Source organism: Lepidochelys kempii, chromosome 6 (assembly GCF_965140265.1).
Source record: "Lepidochelys kempii isolate rLepKem1 chromosome 6, rLepKem1.hap2, whole genome shotgun sequence".
Taxonomy (NCBI): domain Eukaryota; kingdom Metazoa; phylum Chordata; order Testudines; family Cheloniidae; genus Lepidochelys; species Lepidochelys kempii.
The window spans coordinates 119,397,696-119,415,263 of NC_133261.1; the positions used below are offsets into that span (position 1 = coordinate 119,397,696).

The 17,568-nt window shown below is 44.3% G+C and overlaps 1 protein-coding gene across 1 annotated transcript; it reads left to right on the forward strand.

Moving 5' to 3' along the window:
• The first annotated feature begins 9,140 nt into the window (after window positions 1-9,140).
• On the forward strand, window positions 9,141-12,218 carry GPHB5 (glycoprotein hormone subunit beta 5). The gene is made up of 2 exons (XM_073350734.1): window positions 9,141-9,344; window positions 12,030-12,218. The coding sequence occupies exons 1-2, from the start codon at window positions 9,141-9,143 to the stop codon at window positions 12,216-12,218; spliced, it is 393 nt and encodes a 130-aa protein (XP_073206835.1).
• The last annotated feature ends 5,350 nt before the right edge of the window (window positions 12,219-17,568 follow it).

Genomic DNA, 17,568 nt, shown 5'->3' on the forward strand with positions numbered 1-17,568 from the left:
TCCCCAGGGCGCAGGGGCTAGCTGGTGACTGGCAGGAGCCTATGACTGAGGCGAGGTAGGGATAGTGGGTGGGGGTTCCCCTAGGAGTACCCAGTTAAAGGGCACCGGGGTCCTGGGAGGGACACGGGAGCCAGCAGCAAGGTGAGACACTAGCCTGAAGAGGGTGCCCCAGAGGCTTGAACGCTAATTTCCTGAGATGACCAGCAGGAGGCGCCACCGGTGAGTCTGTGCCCGGTTACAGTTGGCTCATCTGCCATACCAGAAATAACCAATGACAATAACCAAGATGCCTTCAGCCTGATACTTGATTCCTTTGGTCCGGCTGTGCAAAATTGCGAGGAAAAGCCCCACTTTCCTTGGATGGATGGGGGGTAGAATGCTGGTAAAGAGCCTAGTGGCACTTCTTGTAGTGAAGCTCACATCTGCACCTGACTTGGCTGGCATGTGACCAGGGGTGCTGGGGATGACACAGCACCCTCTGGCTTAAAGTGACTTCCATCATAGACAGGATTTACAGTTTTGGTCAATGGCTTTCAGCACCCCCACTATAAAAATGGTTCCAAATCCACTGCATGTGGCTTTGTGTCTGCACATCTGTGTATATAGCTCTCTCTAAACAAGTGTGTGATTATCTAATGTGTCACTCTGTGTCTACAGATCCTCTCTCCACAGGCCAAAATCACCAAAGATGGCTGCCAAAGTTCAACACTTCACATGGGCAAAATGGATCACGTGAACTGCAAAGGCTTTAGAATCGTGTAAATTTTTATTTGAAAACAATATTTGGCAGGCTCAAAACCCAAGAAAAGTAATGGGTGAAAACTGGGAAGTCACTTCAGCTCTCTGTCTCTCAATTTCCCTGTCTGTAAAATGGGGATAATGACACTGACCTTTTTGGTAAAGTGCTTTGAGATCTACTAATGTAAGGTGCTACATACATGGTTGGAAAACTGGTCCCAGAAAGTAATCATCAGTGGTTCATAGCTGAGCTGGAAGGGCATAATGTGTGGGGTCCCACAGGGATCAGTTCTGGGTCTGGTTCTGGTTCTGTTCAATATCTTCATCAATGATTTAGATAATGGCATAGATAGCATCTGTATAAAGTTTGTGGATGATACTAGGAGGGGTTACAAGTGCTTTGGAGGATAAGATTAAAATTCAAAATGATCTGGACAAACTGTCTGAAGTAAATAGGATGAAATTCAATGAGGACAAATGCAAAGTACTCCGTTTAGGAAGGAACAAAATCAGTTACACACATAGAAAATGGGAAATGACTGCTTAGGTAGGAGTGCTACAGAAAGGGATCTGGGGTCATAGTGGGTCACAAGCTAAATATGAGTCAACAGTGTAACACTGCTGCTTTTTTGTGTGTGTGTGTGTGTGTGTGTGTGTGGCAACAATCATTATTCTGGGATGTATTAGCAGGAGTGTTGTAAGCAAGACACAAGACGTAATTCTTCCTCTCTATTCCACATTGATTCGACCTCAGCTGGAATATTGTGTCCAGTTCTGGGTGCCAAGTTTCAGGAAAGATGTCGACAAATTGGAGGAAGTCCAGGGAAGAGCAAAAAAAAAAAAAAATATCTATGAGGGAAGATTGAAAAAATTGGGTTTGTTCAGTCTGGAGAAGAGAAGACCAAGATGGGACATAATAGTTTTCAAGTATGTAAAAGGCTGTTACAAGGAGGAGGGAGAAAAATTGTTCTTGTTAACCACTGAGGACAGGACAAAAAGCAATGGGTTTAAATTGCTGTAAGGGAGGTTTAGGCTGGACATTAAGAAATACTTCCTAACTGTTAGATTGGTTAAGCACTGGAATAAATTGACTAGGGAGGTTGTGGAATCTCCATCATTGGAGATTTTTAAGAGCAGGTTAGACAATCACCTGTCAGGAATGGCCTAGATGATACTTAGTCTTGCCTTGAGTGCAGGGGACCTCTCAAGGTCCCGTCCAGTTCTATGATTCTATAAGAGCTAGGTGGCAGTGATATTTTATATATTAGCCCACCTGAGTGTGTCACTCTAACCTCATTCCCTGTTCTGTCTTCAGAGAAGTCTTTCATATAACTTACCTCACGCAAATACATGAAAATACGCTTTGCATGATCCCCTACAAGGTCAAACTGTGCTCTCATGGACTGACAAGGGGAGCAAGTTCTAGCATCAAGGACATTCTCTACCAAGGACACCCTGTCTCCACTTCCACCCAGAGCAAAAATGGGTGGCTCTCAGCCTCATTCAATCTGGCTGATGATGGCCAGGGAGAGAAAGGGATATCTCTTAAGTCTGTGAGCCTCTCTGATGCATTCAGAATGATGGGGTTCTCTCTTCCCAGCTGTTTTAGATACTTTCTGCAGGAAAAGCTGAGTGTATGCTTTTTTCCCCCTGTTTGTTTGAAAGAAGAAAATGTGTTTTGTGGCTCATTAAGCACCTTGTCATTTCTGAGCGGGCAGGCATCTGTCTGCCATGCCCTCCAGGAGTATGTGGTTCAAAAAGGGGACAGTCAGGTAAAAGTCAAATATATTCTTATTTAGCAGCTAAAGTATACATCCTCTTTCATTTGAAATAAATCTGAGAAAGTTGGCAAAAGGGTAAGCCCCCTAATTTTCGACTGTCTGGGGAAAGCTTTTCTCTCTTTCTTAGACCCACCCACTTACCAAAAAGTCAAACAGGTGGTTAATTTTTTCTATTCAGTTTAATAATAATAATAAAGTTACCATGGCAACTACTACATTGCAGGACAGTGATGTTACCCATCAGACATGACGCAGCTCCTTAAACACCAGCATGTGTCCCAGGAATAGCTGGGGCTTTTGAGATGCAGGCAGGGGTGGAGGGAATAGGTTTGCAATAAAATGGAATTTGTTTCCAGCTTGTGACTGCTCATTTTATGTTATTGTTTTAATTGATGCAAATGATGACCAGGGACCCCATTCTTGACAGCTGAAAGATCCAGCCCTTCTTTTTCTCAACCCTGGAGCAAGGGGAACCTATCAAAGGTGTTGGGTCTAAAATCTGACCCGCTTGGTTTTTTTTTGTTTTTTTTTTTCTGAACCTGGGCTAACGATGGTTTAAAAAATTTTTTTTCATGTAAACTTTTTTTCTTGTAATGAAAGATAACTTTCTGAACATAATGAATAGTTTTGTGGAACCTTTTTGTTTTGGTCAAAAATTTTCAATGAAAAATGGAACATTTTTGCGAAAAATGTTGTTCCAAAAAACAGACTGTTTCTGTTTTTGGTTTTTAGTTGAAAAAAGGGTGGATGGAGGGGAGGGGAAGCAGAAAATTTTAAAAAGTATGTGTGGGGCTTGCTTTTTAAATTTTCTCTGAAAAATAATTGCCATTTTTGGATCAACTCTAAGCTGAGCCTTTGCTTAGGAGGTGCCTAGTGCTCCCATTGACGTCACTGGGACCTAAAAGTCTTCAGCAAGGCTCAGGATTGGGCCCTCAGGGAAGACCCTCAGCAGAAGGAGGGAATAGGTCAGATTTTGGGTATACCAAACTTATCAGCTCCTATTGATTTCATTTGGAGATGTGGTTGCTCAGCACTTCTGATTATCAAGTACATATAGAGCTTCCACTAACCAAATGTTTACATATTATTTCTAATAAAATAAAAGGCAGCACAGCCAAGCACTCATGAGCAGAAACAATTACATTAAAAGGGTTCCTCTACAGCAGCATTTCCCCCTCAAAGACATTAAACCAGAACAAGCTGAACTGAGCATTTTGAAAACTTCTGACTTTGGGTTACGGCTTGGTAGGTACCAATAAATGGGTGATGAAGCTAAGGGCTGGACATAACCATACACTGATATTTTAATTAAAAATCCTCCAGTTTCTTCTAGCTTCTCTTTATGACAGGCTTGTCAATAGCTCCTTAGAGGAAAGATGGTCTTGTGGTTAAAGCCCTGGACTGGGCTTCAGCAAATTACTGGCTCTACCTGCCTCTCTTTGACTTTGGGCAAGTCCCCTTCATCTCTTTGTGCCTCTGTTCCCTATGGGCCTGTCTCATACTCGTTGTCTGTCTTAGCTAGTTGGACTGTAAGTTGATGGGGCAGGGACTGTTCACTTCCTACACATAGAGCACCTAGCATGATGGAGTCTCAGTCTGGAGTGAAGCCTTTATGCTCTACCATAGCTCATAAGAATAGCCATACTGGGTCGACCAAAGGTCCAGTATCCTGTCTTCCAACAAAAACAACGAGGAGTCCTTGTGGCACCTTAGAGCCTAACAAATTTATTTGGGCATAAGTTTTTACCGATACACAAAGGCAGGGGTGAAGTCAAGCAATGACTGACTATTACAGTTTCCAGGCTGTGGCCAATGTGAATCAGGAATTGGCAGTGATCAAAGCGAGTCAGAGCTTGCAAGACCTGAGCACCAGCACTCTCTTCTAGCACAAGCTGAGGGCCAACACTTCTCTGCTGTTTCATGTACCATGTGCTGGATAATAACATGGACGGACTCTCTGTTTCTACAACAAAACTGGCTCTTCATTGAGTGAACTATTTGCAGAGATGCTGCAACTGCAGCTAGCATCCCAGCCGTGTCCATGCGGCATAGCTTCCTGGGGCCTCCACCACATTCTTCTGTCCTGCAACCTGTGCTCCTTCCTGTCATGATGAGACATGGATCCTGATGGGGATCTCTGGGTACTACCTTATTAACTATTTAAATATCCAATATAGCTGCAGGTTAAAGGGATAAACTCTGGGGAGAAAGGAGTGGGTGTGATTCAATTAAATTAAGAGGGTGTCCTGGCTCAGTTGGCTGAAGCATCTGCCTAGGAAACGGGACCTCTTGGTTTATATCGCAGCGGTGCTTGGTGCAGATTTTGTTCAATCTGTTTAGCTTCACAAAGAAGATTAAGGGCTGACTTGAGTACAATCTATAAGTACCTAAATGGGGGATAAAAATTGGATAATGGGCTCTAGCAGACAAAAGTATAACTCAATGCAATGTCTGGAAGCTGAAGCTAGCCAAATTCAGACTGGAAATAGGACATACATTTTTAACATACATTTAAGTGAGGGTAATTAACCACAGGAGCAATTTACAGGGGTCATGGTGGATTCTCCTTCACTGGGGATTTTTAAATCAAGATTGGATGTTTTTTTAAAAAGATATGGTCTAGTACAAAAGGAATTATTATGGGCAAGTTCTCTGGCCTGTGTTATACAGGAGATCACAGTGGATGAACACAGTGGTCCCTTCTGGCCTTGGAAGCTAAGAATCTATTCTGCATAATTCAGTCTTGCTGTAGCAAACACCACCATGCAGTGATCATCAGCTTAGACCTGTACTCCTGCATTGCATCTTTCAGGGCCAAATCTTGCAGTTTTAGATTGGACAAAACTCTCATTGACTCTAATGGGAGTCTTGCCTCAGAATGGCCAATAAGATTGGGTGCCCCCCATCTAATTTAAATAATGGCAGCCAAAGTCAGTGCATGAGAGGTGTACCTCAAGTCAGTGGCAGTGAATATAAACTGGTGTAATTTGCAGGCAGAGAGGATGGCAGGACAGCACTGTGGCAGGAAAAGCAACCAACAGAAGGATGTAAAAAGGTAAAGTAGGGAGACCTTGCTGCCTGAGTATTCGCAGCAGCATTAGAATATATATAGACACAGGTCCTGGTCCGCTACTGATCCGTGTCATGGACTCCTGTGCCTAGCACAGTCAATGTGCTCCATATGGGCACATGATTCTGCTCTTGTGGATGCAATTGCAGTATTGGAGACGGTATGATTGCTGTAGGAAAAGTGCAGCTAGAATCCTGAAATTTGGATAATACATTAAGAGTATTGTTAACCTGTGTAACATAGCTGCACATTGATGGAGCTCTCAGTTGCCTTCTTTGGTGCTGAATGCTAAATGATTAATGAATAATGCATTTATTGGCTGATTTCTAGACTCTGTCTCTGGAGGCATGTATACCCCTTATCAAGAGAGCACGCAAGGCAAACAGACAGATCACCACCATAGTGCTTGGGAAAAGAGATGGGCTTTGAAATGTCCTGGAGGCCAGCAGAATTTGGCTTTGTCAAACCAGTGGTGGCTGGGGGTAACTCAACTCAGCCTTCTTGTCCAAAGCTTTTTTTGTCTCAAGAGTGGGGTCCCGCTCCTGGTACCAACTGACACTTTCAGATTAACAGTGAGCAATTTGGCGGGCTTGTTCTAATAACCAGCACTTGTATAGTGCTTCTCTGAGATGCACAGATCTCCGAGCACTTAGCAAAGGTGAATGTTAGAGATGGAGAAACTGAGATTGCAGGGAAGTGAGATGACTTCCCCAGGGTCACACGTGAGCTTGTGACTGAGCTGGGAATGGAACCTTCAAGTCCTGACAGCATTACAATGATTTGCATCTGGACCCCTTTTCCTAGTTCCATGTTGCCTGTTGTTTCCGCCCGAGGACCTGATGAAACTTTTATATGCAGGACAAGGGAAATGAAAGAATTTCCTAGTGTGAGCCTGGGCACAAGGATGAATTTGCATAAGTGGTCAGGATACTTTTGCTTTCCGTGAACATTTTTGAAAACAAAAAAAATATCACTCCCTGATGGTCACAGAAAGTGACTAGAATGGGTCTTGTGCACAGTGTGAATTCTGGGTTTTGTGTGCATGACTGTTTGTGAATACTTCCTTTGTGGTGTTTGCCCATCTCTTGCTGACTGTGGGATAATGATTACCTGAGTCTCTGACTACAATCCTAATTGCAAGGGGTTGAGATTTCACTGGGGCAAAGAAGATCCATCTTGCCCCAGTGCATGCTCATTATTCCACTAGAAATTATGTCACTCACTAAGATACCCCTTTTGTTTCAGTGGGTGATGTTATGAAGCAATACCCTTTAACAATACCCTTTAAGTTAATCAGTATTGGAAAGCCGAGGCTTGCTTTACAGTCACTGTCTTTGATGTCTTCGGCAGTTCATGTAAGGATCTGCCTCTATTTTGCTTTGATTGACAAGCCCTTTTCTATAAATTTGAGCAATTAAGCAGCCCAGTAGCAGCTGCTAAGGAGATCTGCTAGGAGCAACCTGACACAGACTGCTGTGCAGGTCTCCTGCCATTCACTTTGACATTCTGAAACACGATCTGCAATTTAAAACTGCATAGGCAAATTTGTATCGGACAAGTTAGGTAAGTGTACTTCTGTGTTTGCTGTATGTCAGTGCTCCAGCTCAGGATTAAACCTGGTCTTGCTAAAGCGACAGAGAATAAATGTTCAATTTGTACTGAATTCTATCATCAAATATTACTATTTAAACAAGGAATTTTAGGATTTCTCTACATGAGTAATGCAAGATTAGCTCATACGTACATGTATTTAATTCAGTATGTGCATATAATGCGTGTATGTATGTGTTTTATATGTCTTTTCAAAGTTTAACCTCAGTGCATTAAGTTTTCCACACTAAAAGCTTCATATTTGTATGTGTATATACACACACTGACTGTATATAGTATACACACACATGAATATGAAGTTTTCAGTGTGGAAAACTTCATATTCGTATGTGTGTATACTATGTATAGTCAGGTTTCAGAGTAACAGCCGTGTTAGTCTGTATTCGCAAAAAGAAAAGGAGGACTTGTGGCACCTTAGAGACTAAGTTAGTTAGACTAAGTGGTTAGTCTCTAAGGTGCCACAAGTACTCCTTTTCTTTTTATGTATAGTCAGTGTGTGTATACACACATACAAATATGAAGTTGTCAGTGTGGAAAACTTAATGCACTGAGGTTAAACTTTGGAAGGACATACCAAACTGAGCAGTTAGGTCAATGGGACTTTAGATAGTCAAGCTTCTACTTAATCTGCCAGATCCTCCACTGGTGTAAACTGATGTAGCTCCATTGACTTCAATTGACACTGAGTTGTACCAGCTGAGGATTTGTCTCAGTGGATGCAATGCTGTTTTCTGTACAGTTTGCTCTGCCCCCAAGGTGAAATTTCAGTACCTGGAGTTTTTACATGGAAAACTTTATATGAAATAAAAGCTTGAGAGGTACAGAAGGAGTATATTGGTGTAGGGCTTGATTCACTCATTTGGTGCAGTTTCCATCTCCCTTCTCTGGGAGGGCAAGCCGCATTGGGAAGGGGGTGGGGGGATCCTTTCCCAATGGGTTTTGCTGGGGGGAAGCAGGTTTCATAGAAATTTGGTTAGTGGAAGTTGCCTACAAGATGTGCTGAATCAAGGCATTTCTCAGATACCTTGGCCTTGCCCTTTCTTGTCTAGCAACCATCACTTTCTGGGTTGCTTTGGCAGGTTAGCTGCCCTGACCGGCTCTGTCTCCTGGCAAACTGTGTGGATGGCAGGTGGCACGTGCTGCTGCAGCCCCCAGGGAGTGAATTAATTACATTCTGGAGAACAAATATGTGTGCCAAATATTCAGGGTATTCTTCGCAGTGGTAGTGCCCTCCTTCACACCAGGAGCAGGGTTTACAATCCAAAGACAAATGAAACATAGGAATGTGGGGTGGGGAGAGAAGACAACTGTTATAGACAAAGGTGTGTGTACAATTGCCCCCTGGCTAATTATAAATATTTAGAGTAAGTCCCATCTGTCCCTGATGCCATTATGAATTGGCTGTTTATTTTTTAACAAGCATTGCAGCAGAGGTGAGGCTCAAGGAGGGGATCCTGGCTGTTTGGCTCAGTCTGCTTCCTTGTTCCTGGCAGGGCTGTTCAGTGAGCCTGTGACACTGGGTTCCCTCACTCCACCCTATTCCCAGTGAAGCTGGAGCACTGCCTCGTCTGCTGCTCTGCAAAATTCGCTATGCTCAGGAGTGGGGAAACCAGTGGCTCACCTGGCTTGACAAACCCTACAGCTAAAGCTTATGAGTTTAATCACAGAACTTATAGCAAACCCAGCTACTGTCCTGCATTACCTAGCAGCACTGCCTGAGTTGTACAGAGGGAGGAATAAGGGGAGGTGCCCTCTTCTCACTCCTCCTCACGCCTGGATGCATAAAGGCAAAGGGTGACTAAGAGGGGATGGTGCCCTTCACGCCCTGCTCTCAGCACTGCAGATAGAGTACACACGCCCCGGACTAAGTGTGCTAGATCCTTGGGGCTGAGCATGTCTCACAGCCTGCTGTGTGTCTCCTTTCCGCCTTGGGGTGCAGCATGAAGCTCCGTCACGTGGTCCTGGGCTCCCTACCTCTCCTGATACTGGCTGGCTATGTCAGCGCACTCAAAGCCTCCAGCATCAACCTGCGCACATTCATTGGCTGCGCTGTGCGCGAGTTCACCTTCCTGGCTAGGAAACCTGGCTGCAAGGGGATGCGCCTCACCACGGATGCCTGCTGGGGGCGCTGCGAGACTTGGGAGGTGAGCAATACCTTGGGGGGTGGAGGTGGCCTAAGGAGCTAGCTTTAAACCAGTGGTTCCCAACCTATTTACCATTGTGGGCCGCATGTGCAGCTCTCTGTGTGTTATGTGGGTTGCATCCACACAATATATATACTACCTGTGTGGCCCTGGGGATGTCACATGGGCCACAAGCGGGTTGAGAACCACTGCTCTAAACAGCACCAGCTTTGGGGTCACTTTCTTTTTTTCAAATGGAGATCAGCAAGTGGTGCAGAAAGCAGCTTATAATTATTCCCCTAGCACCAGGGAGGATGGTCTTGTGGTGAAGCCCCTGCACTAGGACTGAGGAGATCCACATTCGACTCCGGCTCTGCCACGGACTTCCTGTGTGGCCGCGGGCTAGCTGCTTAATCTAGCTCTGCCTTGGTTCCCTGACTATAAAACGAGGATATTTCCTTTTTCTCCGCAGATAAATCACACTTAAATAGTCCCTGCCCCAAAGAACAGACAATCTTTACTATGTGTTTGTACAGCACCTACCATGATGGGACCCTGGTCTCAACTGGGGCTCTGATGCACTATTATAATGCAAACAAATAACCACAATGACAAGACTGTGCTTGGAAGTCGACAAGCCAGCATGAAGGCAAGGCCTCTGGTCTGGTGAATGACAGTCAAAATACATGTGCCAGTGACTGACAAATTTGCCTTGAGTTATTCATTTGAACCATTGTTCAAGAGAAACACCTGCATCAAGTGGTAATATTTATAAAGTGCTTACGTAATACTCTCATTATGCAATTTGAAAGCCTCTTACGGCTTAAACACTTAGGGAAAAGAGCCCTGTATGACTATACCGAAAGAAAATTCCTTTGAGATTAAAATGGGGCCCTTGATTCATGGGTAATATATTTTGTTCCAAACAGCAAATCCCAAAGAGAATGTCTTTCTAATTTGGTCCCATTTAAATTGAAGCCCAGGATGAAAATGAGGTAGTTTTGTTCTGGATGGAGGTGTGGGGGTGAGTGGGTGAGAGAGCAAGTCTACACACATTAGAGATCAAACTCATGACTCATTTTAGCTTGCTGTAATGTAAACATTTAATGGGCTGGATCTGTATGTCTTTATTCAGGGGAAATCTCATTAATGTCCGTGGAGTTTTGCTGAGTAAAGCCGAGGGACTCATTCTGCTGATAACCGACGGGGAGTTGTTTTTGAGTTTTGGTTCAGACTTTCCGACTCCTCCTTTTATTATCTGGGGGCAAGGAGGCTGGGCCTCTGTTTGCTATCCTTCCCCTGTGGAATAAACTGGGGAGGTGGAGGGGTTTCCACCTCCATAACCTAAGGAGCCTTTGAGAGACACATGCATCTTGCTCCACCAGCTCCCACTGCTCTTTGGAGAACACAGATGTTGAAGAGGCCTTTATTCGACTGGAGCAGAGTTAAGCTAAATTCATTAAGTTTTTGGCCCTTCTGTTCCTAAAGAGTTCCAGGATGTATTATATGGAGGACTTAATAATGTGAGGGACTTCTGAAGCACATGGTGTCTGTTATCAGTCTGGGACTCTCTCCCATAAGAAGCATGGCAAACCCTTTCCACATCACAGAGGGGAAACCAAACACAAACTAAACTATCCCTATGCTGTACTCGGTTGTGCTGCTTCCCCCTGCAGGTTGGAGCGGGCAGGAGAATCCAGAGGAGTCCAGTTGGCTCCTTCGTATCCCTCTGCTCTCCATCCTGTCCCACCCACTCTTTCAACCTTCTCATGAGGAGAAAAGAGGGATCATGCTGCAGAGGCATAACTTCCCGTCCCCATCTGCGGGCACAGGCTGCCCTCCCCTTGCAAGCTGCAGCTGAGCTGAGGGCAGGGAGCTCTAGTCAGACCATGGCAGCCCATCCCAGCACTAGAACTGATCAGAAAATGGGGAACTTTTTTTTTTTTTGACAGTTTAGACTTTTCAGTGAAAGTCAAAACCACAATTATTTTGGCCAAAAACTGAAAAATAAATCTCATGGGTGTTATACTACAGGTGTCTCGTGCTTTGTTCTCCCTTGTGGGCTGGGACAGAGTACACCTCCCATGATGCACTGTGGTTCCCCCTCTTGCTGAGCCTCAGTAATGCATCATGGGAGTCCCATTGCCACAGTGCTTCAGGGATTAGATCGGCTGGCTGGGGAGCCTGGTCCCTAGAGGAGACTGCAGCATCCAAACTACAACTCCTCCCACGCAGCGTTGTGGTGGTATTTATGAATATTTTTTGTTTTTAGGTGTTTGGGTTTTTTGATGAAAAGTCAAAATTTTCCACAGAAAGCACTGTCACTTTTTGTGCAATGTTTCGTTTAGTTGAAACCCCAATTTTCTGTAAAAATACATAAATAAATAAATCCATTTTGAGAGAAAAGGTTTTGACCAGCCCTAGCCAGCACCTTCCATTTCAAAAGAATTCTCAGGGAAATGGTCATAAAACCGAAAGGGAAATAGTGTAGTGGGACCAAAACAGCACTCAGCCTAAGAATTATTTCTAGCCAGTCTTTATGGGCCTGGGCCTGCAAACCAATTGTCCCTACTTTTGTGATTAATCCCAGGGAGGTAACTGGGACTGTGGGGGTTGCAGGATCTAGCCCCAGTGCTATTCGTGCCTGCTCAAAGCTGTCCTGAGTTCCTCTTGCCTTTGATGTCAGCATTTCCCCCCACCTAACAGAAGCCTGTGCTGGATCCCCCATACATCGACGCGCACCATCGAGTCTGCACCTACAACGAGACTAAGCTGGTTACGGTGAAGCTGCCGAATTGTGCTGCTGCTGTGGATCCTTCCTACACGTACCCTATGGCCATACGGTGTGACTGCGGGGTCTGTTCCACGGGAACTACTGAATGTGAGACTATCTGAGGCCCCCATCCCCTGCTGGACAGCTGCTCTCGGCATCTTGGGCCAAACTCTGTCCTGATGTTTGCCCAGTGTAGCTGCAGGATTGTGGGTGGTGTAAGTCAGCACGGAATTTAACCCTATGGCTGTAATACTTCTAATCACTGACCCTTCTGTACAGTAGAGTCATAAGCTTCTCCTAGCTGCCAGTTGTTTAAAGATCTATTTGTTGCAGTAAAGTAATAAGGAGCCTCACAGCAACATATCAGATGAAAAGTACTGATACAACTTGCTCTAGCCCCAGGCAGTTCACAGTGTGAACTTGCCTTATGCATAAAGGGCACATTTAATTAGAAGTCATAGACACATTGAAATTGACAAGAAGAGCATTAAGGGCTTAGTAACAATGAATTTGTACATTTCAGGTTTATTTCTCCCAACCCTGAGCCCTGAATGCACTCAGCTCATTAGTGCTCAACTCCCATTAGGCTAGTTTCTCTTCTAATTTACCTGGGTGTAAACCAGGAATAACTACATCAAGGAAAATGGAATTATAGGGCTTTGAGACCAGTATCAGTAAGACCAGAATTGGATTCCGAAACATCTGTAACATGAATGCGAAGATAATTGCATCATAATGACCCTGATGCAGCACCTGCTTAATTCTTTTGTTTAATAGGAATGGACTTTGGAATGTGCTTCAAATTGGCACGTTTATGTGTTTTGCTGAACTGGGTCCACTGCGCATGAAATCTTATGCAAAAGCCAACCCAGGAGAAAATTCCTTAAAAAAAGAAAAAGCCTGTCAAATCTGAAAGAAAAATTAAACATTTCTTCCCCTGCTGGTTCTGCTTGGAAAGAGGACAAGAACTGATTTAATGTAAATCAAAGAGGCTCTCTATGGCCTGTGAGTCTCTCTTGATGATCTCTCCCACTTCGTCATGATGATCCGAGAGGGGCTATGTAGGATCACGCTACAGTCCCCTGTGCAGCTTAGCTCCATGGAGACCACGTGCTATGGGCTGGCGTAATGCAACTAGGATGCTCACCATGAAAGCTTTAAAATTGTGCCTCTTATGCCCAGCTCGCATTGCCACAGTATGTGTGATATTCCCTGTGCTTAGTGCAGGAGTTTCATTTAGTTACAAAGACCATAACAAGGTTTCCAAGCACTATCCACAAGTGCTTAGAGATCCACTGCCCACCACATGGGGAGAGGGGAACTGCAGCTACAAGTATACCCCAACAATGGTCCCTGACCAGGTGCATAGATGTCCTGTGCCCTGGCTCCAGGTTGGAGAAGAGGATTTGGCATCTTCTATCCCTGAATTGTTTCACTCTACATCCATAGTTGGTTTGGATTGTTGTGAGAACAGGAATTTTGCCCAGTGTGAGCTGTTAGCAGGAGCACACAAGATAAAACAACTTTCCAACATAGTATTTCTGAACAGATTAATGCTAAACACATGATTTACCCACCTAAACTCTGATTAGGGCTTGAAAATCAGGCAAATCAAACAGCCTTGTCTCTTAGTTAGATTTCCTTCCTGTCCCAAGAATGCATGCTCAAAACTACCAAGAAAGCTTACTTTAAGTTTCTTCTGCCCTTTGAAATATATCTTTTAATTTAAGCTGTAATTTATTAAATGCTGTAATTTTGTGTCCATTGAATTGCAAAAGCTTCATGCCACTTGTGTAGGAATAATGGTGGATTTGTATAGCTTTGAATAGGCAGACTGCTGCCCTGAGCAATAGTGTAGTAGCAGCTTTCTGCTGACCAGGATGTTAACTGCCTTTAACAATTCTGTAACTTTTTTCTAGTTGCAGCTCCCATCTCTGCAGTCCTGGTGGTGGTGTAAATGGCATTTCTCATGTCCTGAGCAACTTACAAATTTCTCTGTGTCCTTAATAAATCTGAACTCATACTATGAAAGCAATTTGAGACATGCTTCTGTTTCTGACTTCTTGGTTAGCTAAGCTGCAGCAAAGCAAACTCTTCTGGACACCTGCTAAAAGCTTCTGTGAAGCTCAAATTCTGGTCATTTGCCTCACAGACTGATGTCTTACCAGGAGCCTGATCGCACTGTAGTTGGTAGTCAGGGGATTAGGACTGAGGCTTTAGAGTGGTGAAGTGCTCTTCAGAGCTAACAGGGTCTTCAGACTTTTCCCGAATGTGGGAGTGGGTAACATACGGCCGTGTGTAGGAGAAGCTATTGCACACGGAGACTGAGTGTTCTGACCCATGATGGGGCTGGACAGATCAGGAGATGGAAGAGGGAGAGTGGGAAGAGCTGAATGATTAGAACCAAACACACACTTATAGATGCAAAGAAGCTGAATGACAGACAGCAAAGGTTGTGGGAGGCAGGTATAAGGTGAGAGACTGAGGCCACCAATTTATTTCACACAAACTACACTGAACTCCCTTCAGTTAATTGTGGGTACTGCTAATCCGGGGTGGGTTCATGGTGCCCTAGAGGCGGAAGAGGCTATTGCTTATTTCCTATGCAATTAATGCTGGAGATCACAGAGTGGGTAGGACCATAGTCATTTAAGGGGCTAAACTCAGCATTGGTGTGAGCAGGCATAAATGTGGGGTTCAATTAGGAAGTCTTTACTCATACAAAAAGAAAAGGAGTACTTGTGGCACCTTAGAGACTAACCAATTTATTTGAGCATGAGCTTTCGTGAGCTACAGCTCACTTCATCAGATGCATGCCGTGGAAACTGCAGCAGACTGCAGTGCTGGAAATGGCCCACCTGATGATCACTTTAGATAAGCTATTACCAGCTGGACAATGGGGTGGGTGGAGGTATTTTTTCATATTCTCTGTGTGTATATATAAAGTCTGCTGCAGTTTCCACGGCATGCATCTGATGAAGTGAGCTGTAGCTCACGAAAGCTCATGCTCAAATAAATTGGTTAGTCTCTAAGGTGCCACAAGTACTCCTTTTCTTTTTGCGAATACAGACTAACATGGCTGTTACTCTGAAACCTGTCTTTACTCATACAAGTTCCCACTGATCTAGTCCTTGAGATCTGGCCCCTTAAGTTCATCCAAGGAAATATCTTCGTATGCCAGGGCTGAATTTGGTCTTAGGCTCACTCTCTCTCTTTTAAGGAATTGTTTTGGTGGGTTACAGAGAGGATGCTAATTAAGAGTACAGTTGCAGTTGTCTAAATTCTGCAACAATCTTTAGTGCCATATTGACAGTTCACAAGTGGGTCGTGGCTAGTGTTGCCATCTTGCAATGGTTTAAAGGAGGACAGACATTGTGACCTGTGTAATACTGGATCTGCAACAGTACTGTATCCAAATCACCTTTGAGAGAAAACAAGGATAACAAGCATGTGGATAAGGGGCAAACACTTGACTTTGTGATAGTCTTCCAAATGATCTCCAATGAGCAGTGACTATCTGGCAGTAGTCACTGGCAATAACTTTCCAAAGCTTAGCTGAAAAATGCTTCTTTGACAGAACACACATGGCAGCCAAAATACCCACAAAGTTCAGTGACTTTCAGTTCAGTGTGTGGAATTGACTTACCAACTTGGTCTTTATTTTCATTGAGGCACACTGACTAGGGCTTACATGTCAGCCATGTACCCTAAAGCCAGAGGTTCAATTTTCAAAACAGGGTCCACTCAAATCTTCATCCATCCAAGGTTGATAAACTGACTTCCCCTTTGCGGGCATTAAGCTTCTCTTTGTAAGAGTAGTGGTTCCTTGAAAGAAAGTCTCTTTTCCCTAGCGTCCCACCCTCCCCCATACTTGTTATTCCTGGGCAAATTCTGTACCAAAAATTAAAAATTCTGTGCACAATATTTTCAAATTCTGCATATTTTGTCAAAACACAATATAACCACACCATTTTAATTGTTTTTGGTGATGTATTTCAAAATACCTGTCAGCAAGTATGTCTGTAACAAAACAGAAAAAAGATTTGGAAAATGTATTTTGACAAATAGATTCCTTACTAGGCACATTAATACAGAACTCTGAATAATTCACTTACACTACAATACAGAACCATATTTCCTGCACCTCCCAGAAGCAGTGCAAAGGCTGGGGGGAGGGCAGAGTCAGGGGTAATGGAGGAGCTGAGGGAGAGGGAAATAATTGCTGAGAAGGAGCCTGGGTGTGAACTTTGAGCATTGTTGGGTATGGGTGGGAAAAGTATGGAACAGGTTTTTTGGGGGTCAGGGAGGGACTGTTGGGGAGCTTCCCCCATGCAGACCCTGGCTGAACCCTAGCCTCTCCCATTCAGTCAGGCACACATGTCCCTCCATCCCCACTCAGACACTCACTCCCCACCATCACCATGTGGCCCTGCACCTCCCTCCTCTCTGTGGCCCTGTGCCTACACTTCCATTCAGCCCCTGCCCCAGTCTGTCATCCTCCACTAGCCCTTAGAGCCCCTGTCTGACCTCACCTAGCACCCCACACTGTCTGTCTCCCCATAGCTCCTATCTCCTGGCCTGGCCTGCTGTGAAGAAGGCTCTCTAAGCTCTTTCTTCCCTAGCTAGCTGGGAGCTGCTGCTGTGTTTTATCACCACAACACCCTCTGGTGGACAAAAGACAGAACTGCAGCAACTTTCCAGAAGCTTTTTTCTGTGCAAAAAAAAAAATTAATATGTGCGGCTCATTAATTATGCCCACACAGTGGTGTAGAATTCCCCCAGGAGTATTTTGTGGGGCACGCTGGTTACCACCTTCCATCTGATACTATCCACTAGAGCTGGACAGAGATTTTTAAAATTAGAAATTTTGAACAAAAAGGGTAAAATTTCATGAAAATTTAATCTGACTCTTTGCTCAGCTCCACTTTCTGCTGTGGAAAAAATCAAGATATAACTCTGCCTTTGAATACATAAGGTGACAGTTGGCTTTTATGAAAATTACATATCCAAGAGCAGAATTGTTCCCAAGAATGGACGTTACAGGTGCTTCTGCTTTGCAAAGTTTGGACAACAGATTGTTACTCTCCTGCTGAGAGACACCATGGGTCTAAGCATCCATGTCAGTTCAGTGATTTTTCTAATGAGGGATGTATTTATATTCTGAATGGTCATAAAAGGAAGGATTGTTTCATGATTAAGGCACTGGGCTGGGACTCAGAAGGCCTGTCCTCAAGTCCTGGCTCTGCCCCAGACTTCCTGTGTGAGCCAGGGCATTGCATTTAATCTGTCTTCCAGGTCCTCTTCTGTAAAATGGAAATAACAAATCATCTTCCCTCCCACCCTTTGTCTTGCCTCTTTAGACTGTGATGTCTTTTGGGGGTGGGATTGTCTCACTGTATGTTTGTACAGCACCTAGCACAATGGGCTGCTGATATTGGCTGGGTCTCTAGGTGTTACTGGAGTGTAAATAAT

Coding starts and splice junctions, on each gene's coding strand:
- GPHB5 (XM_073350734.1), top strand. CDS start 9,141: ATGAAGCTCCGTCACGTGGTCCTGGGCTCCCTACCTCTCCTGATACTG. Junction 9,345..12,029: donor GGCGCTGCGAGACTTGGGAG/GTGAGCAATACC, acceptor CCCACCTAACAG/AAGCCTGTGCTGGATCCCCC.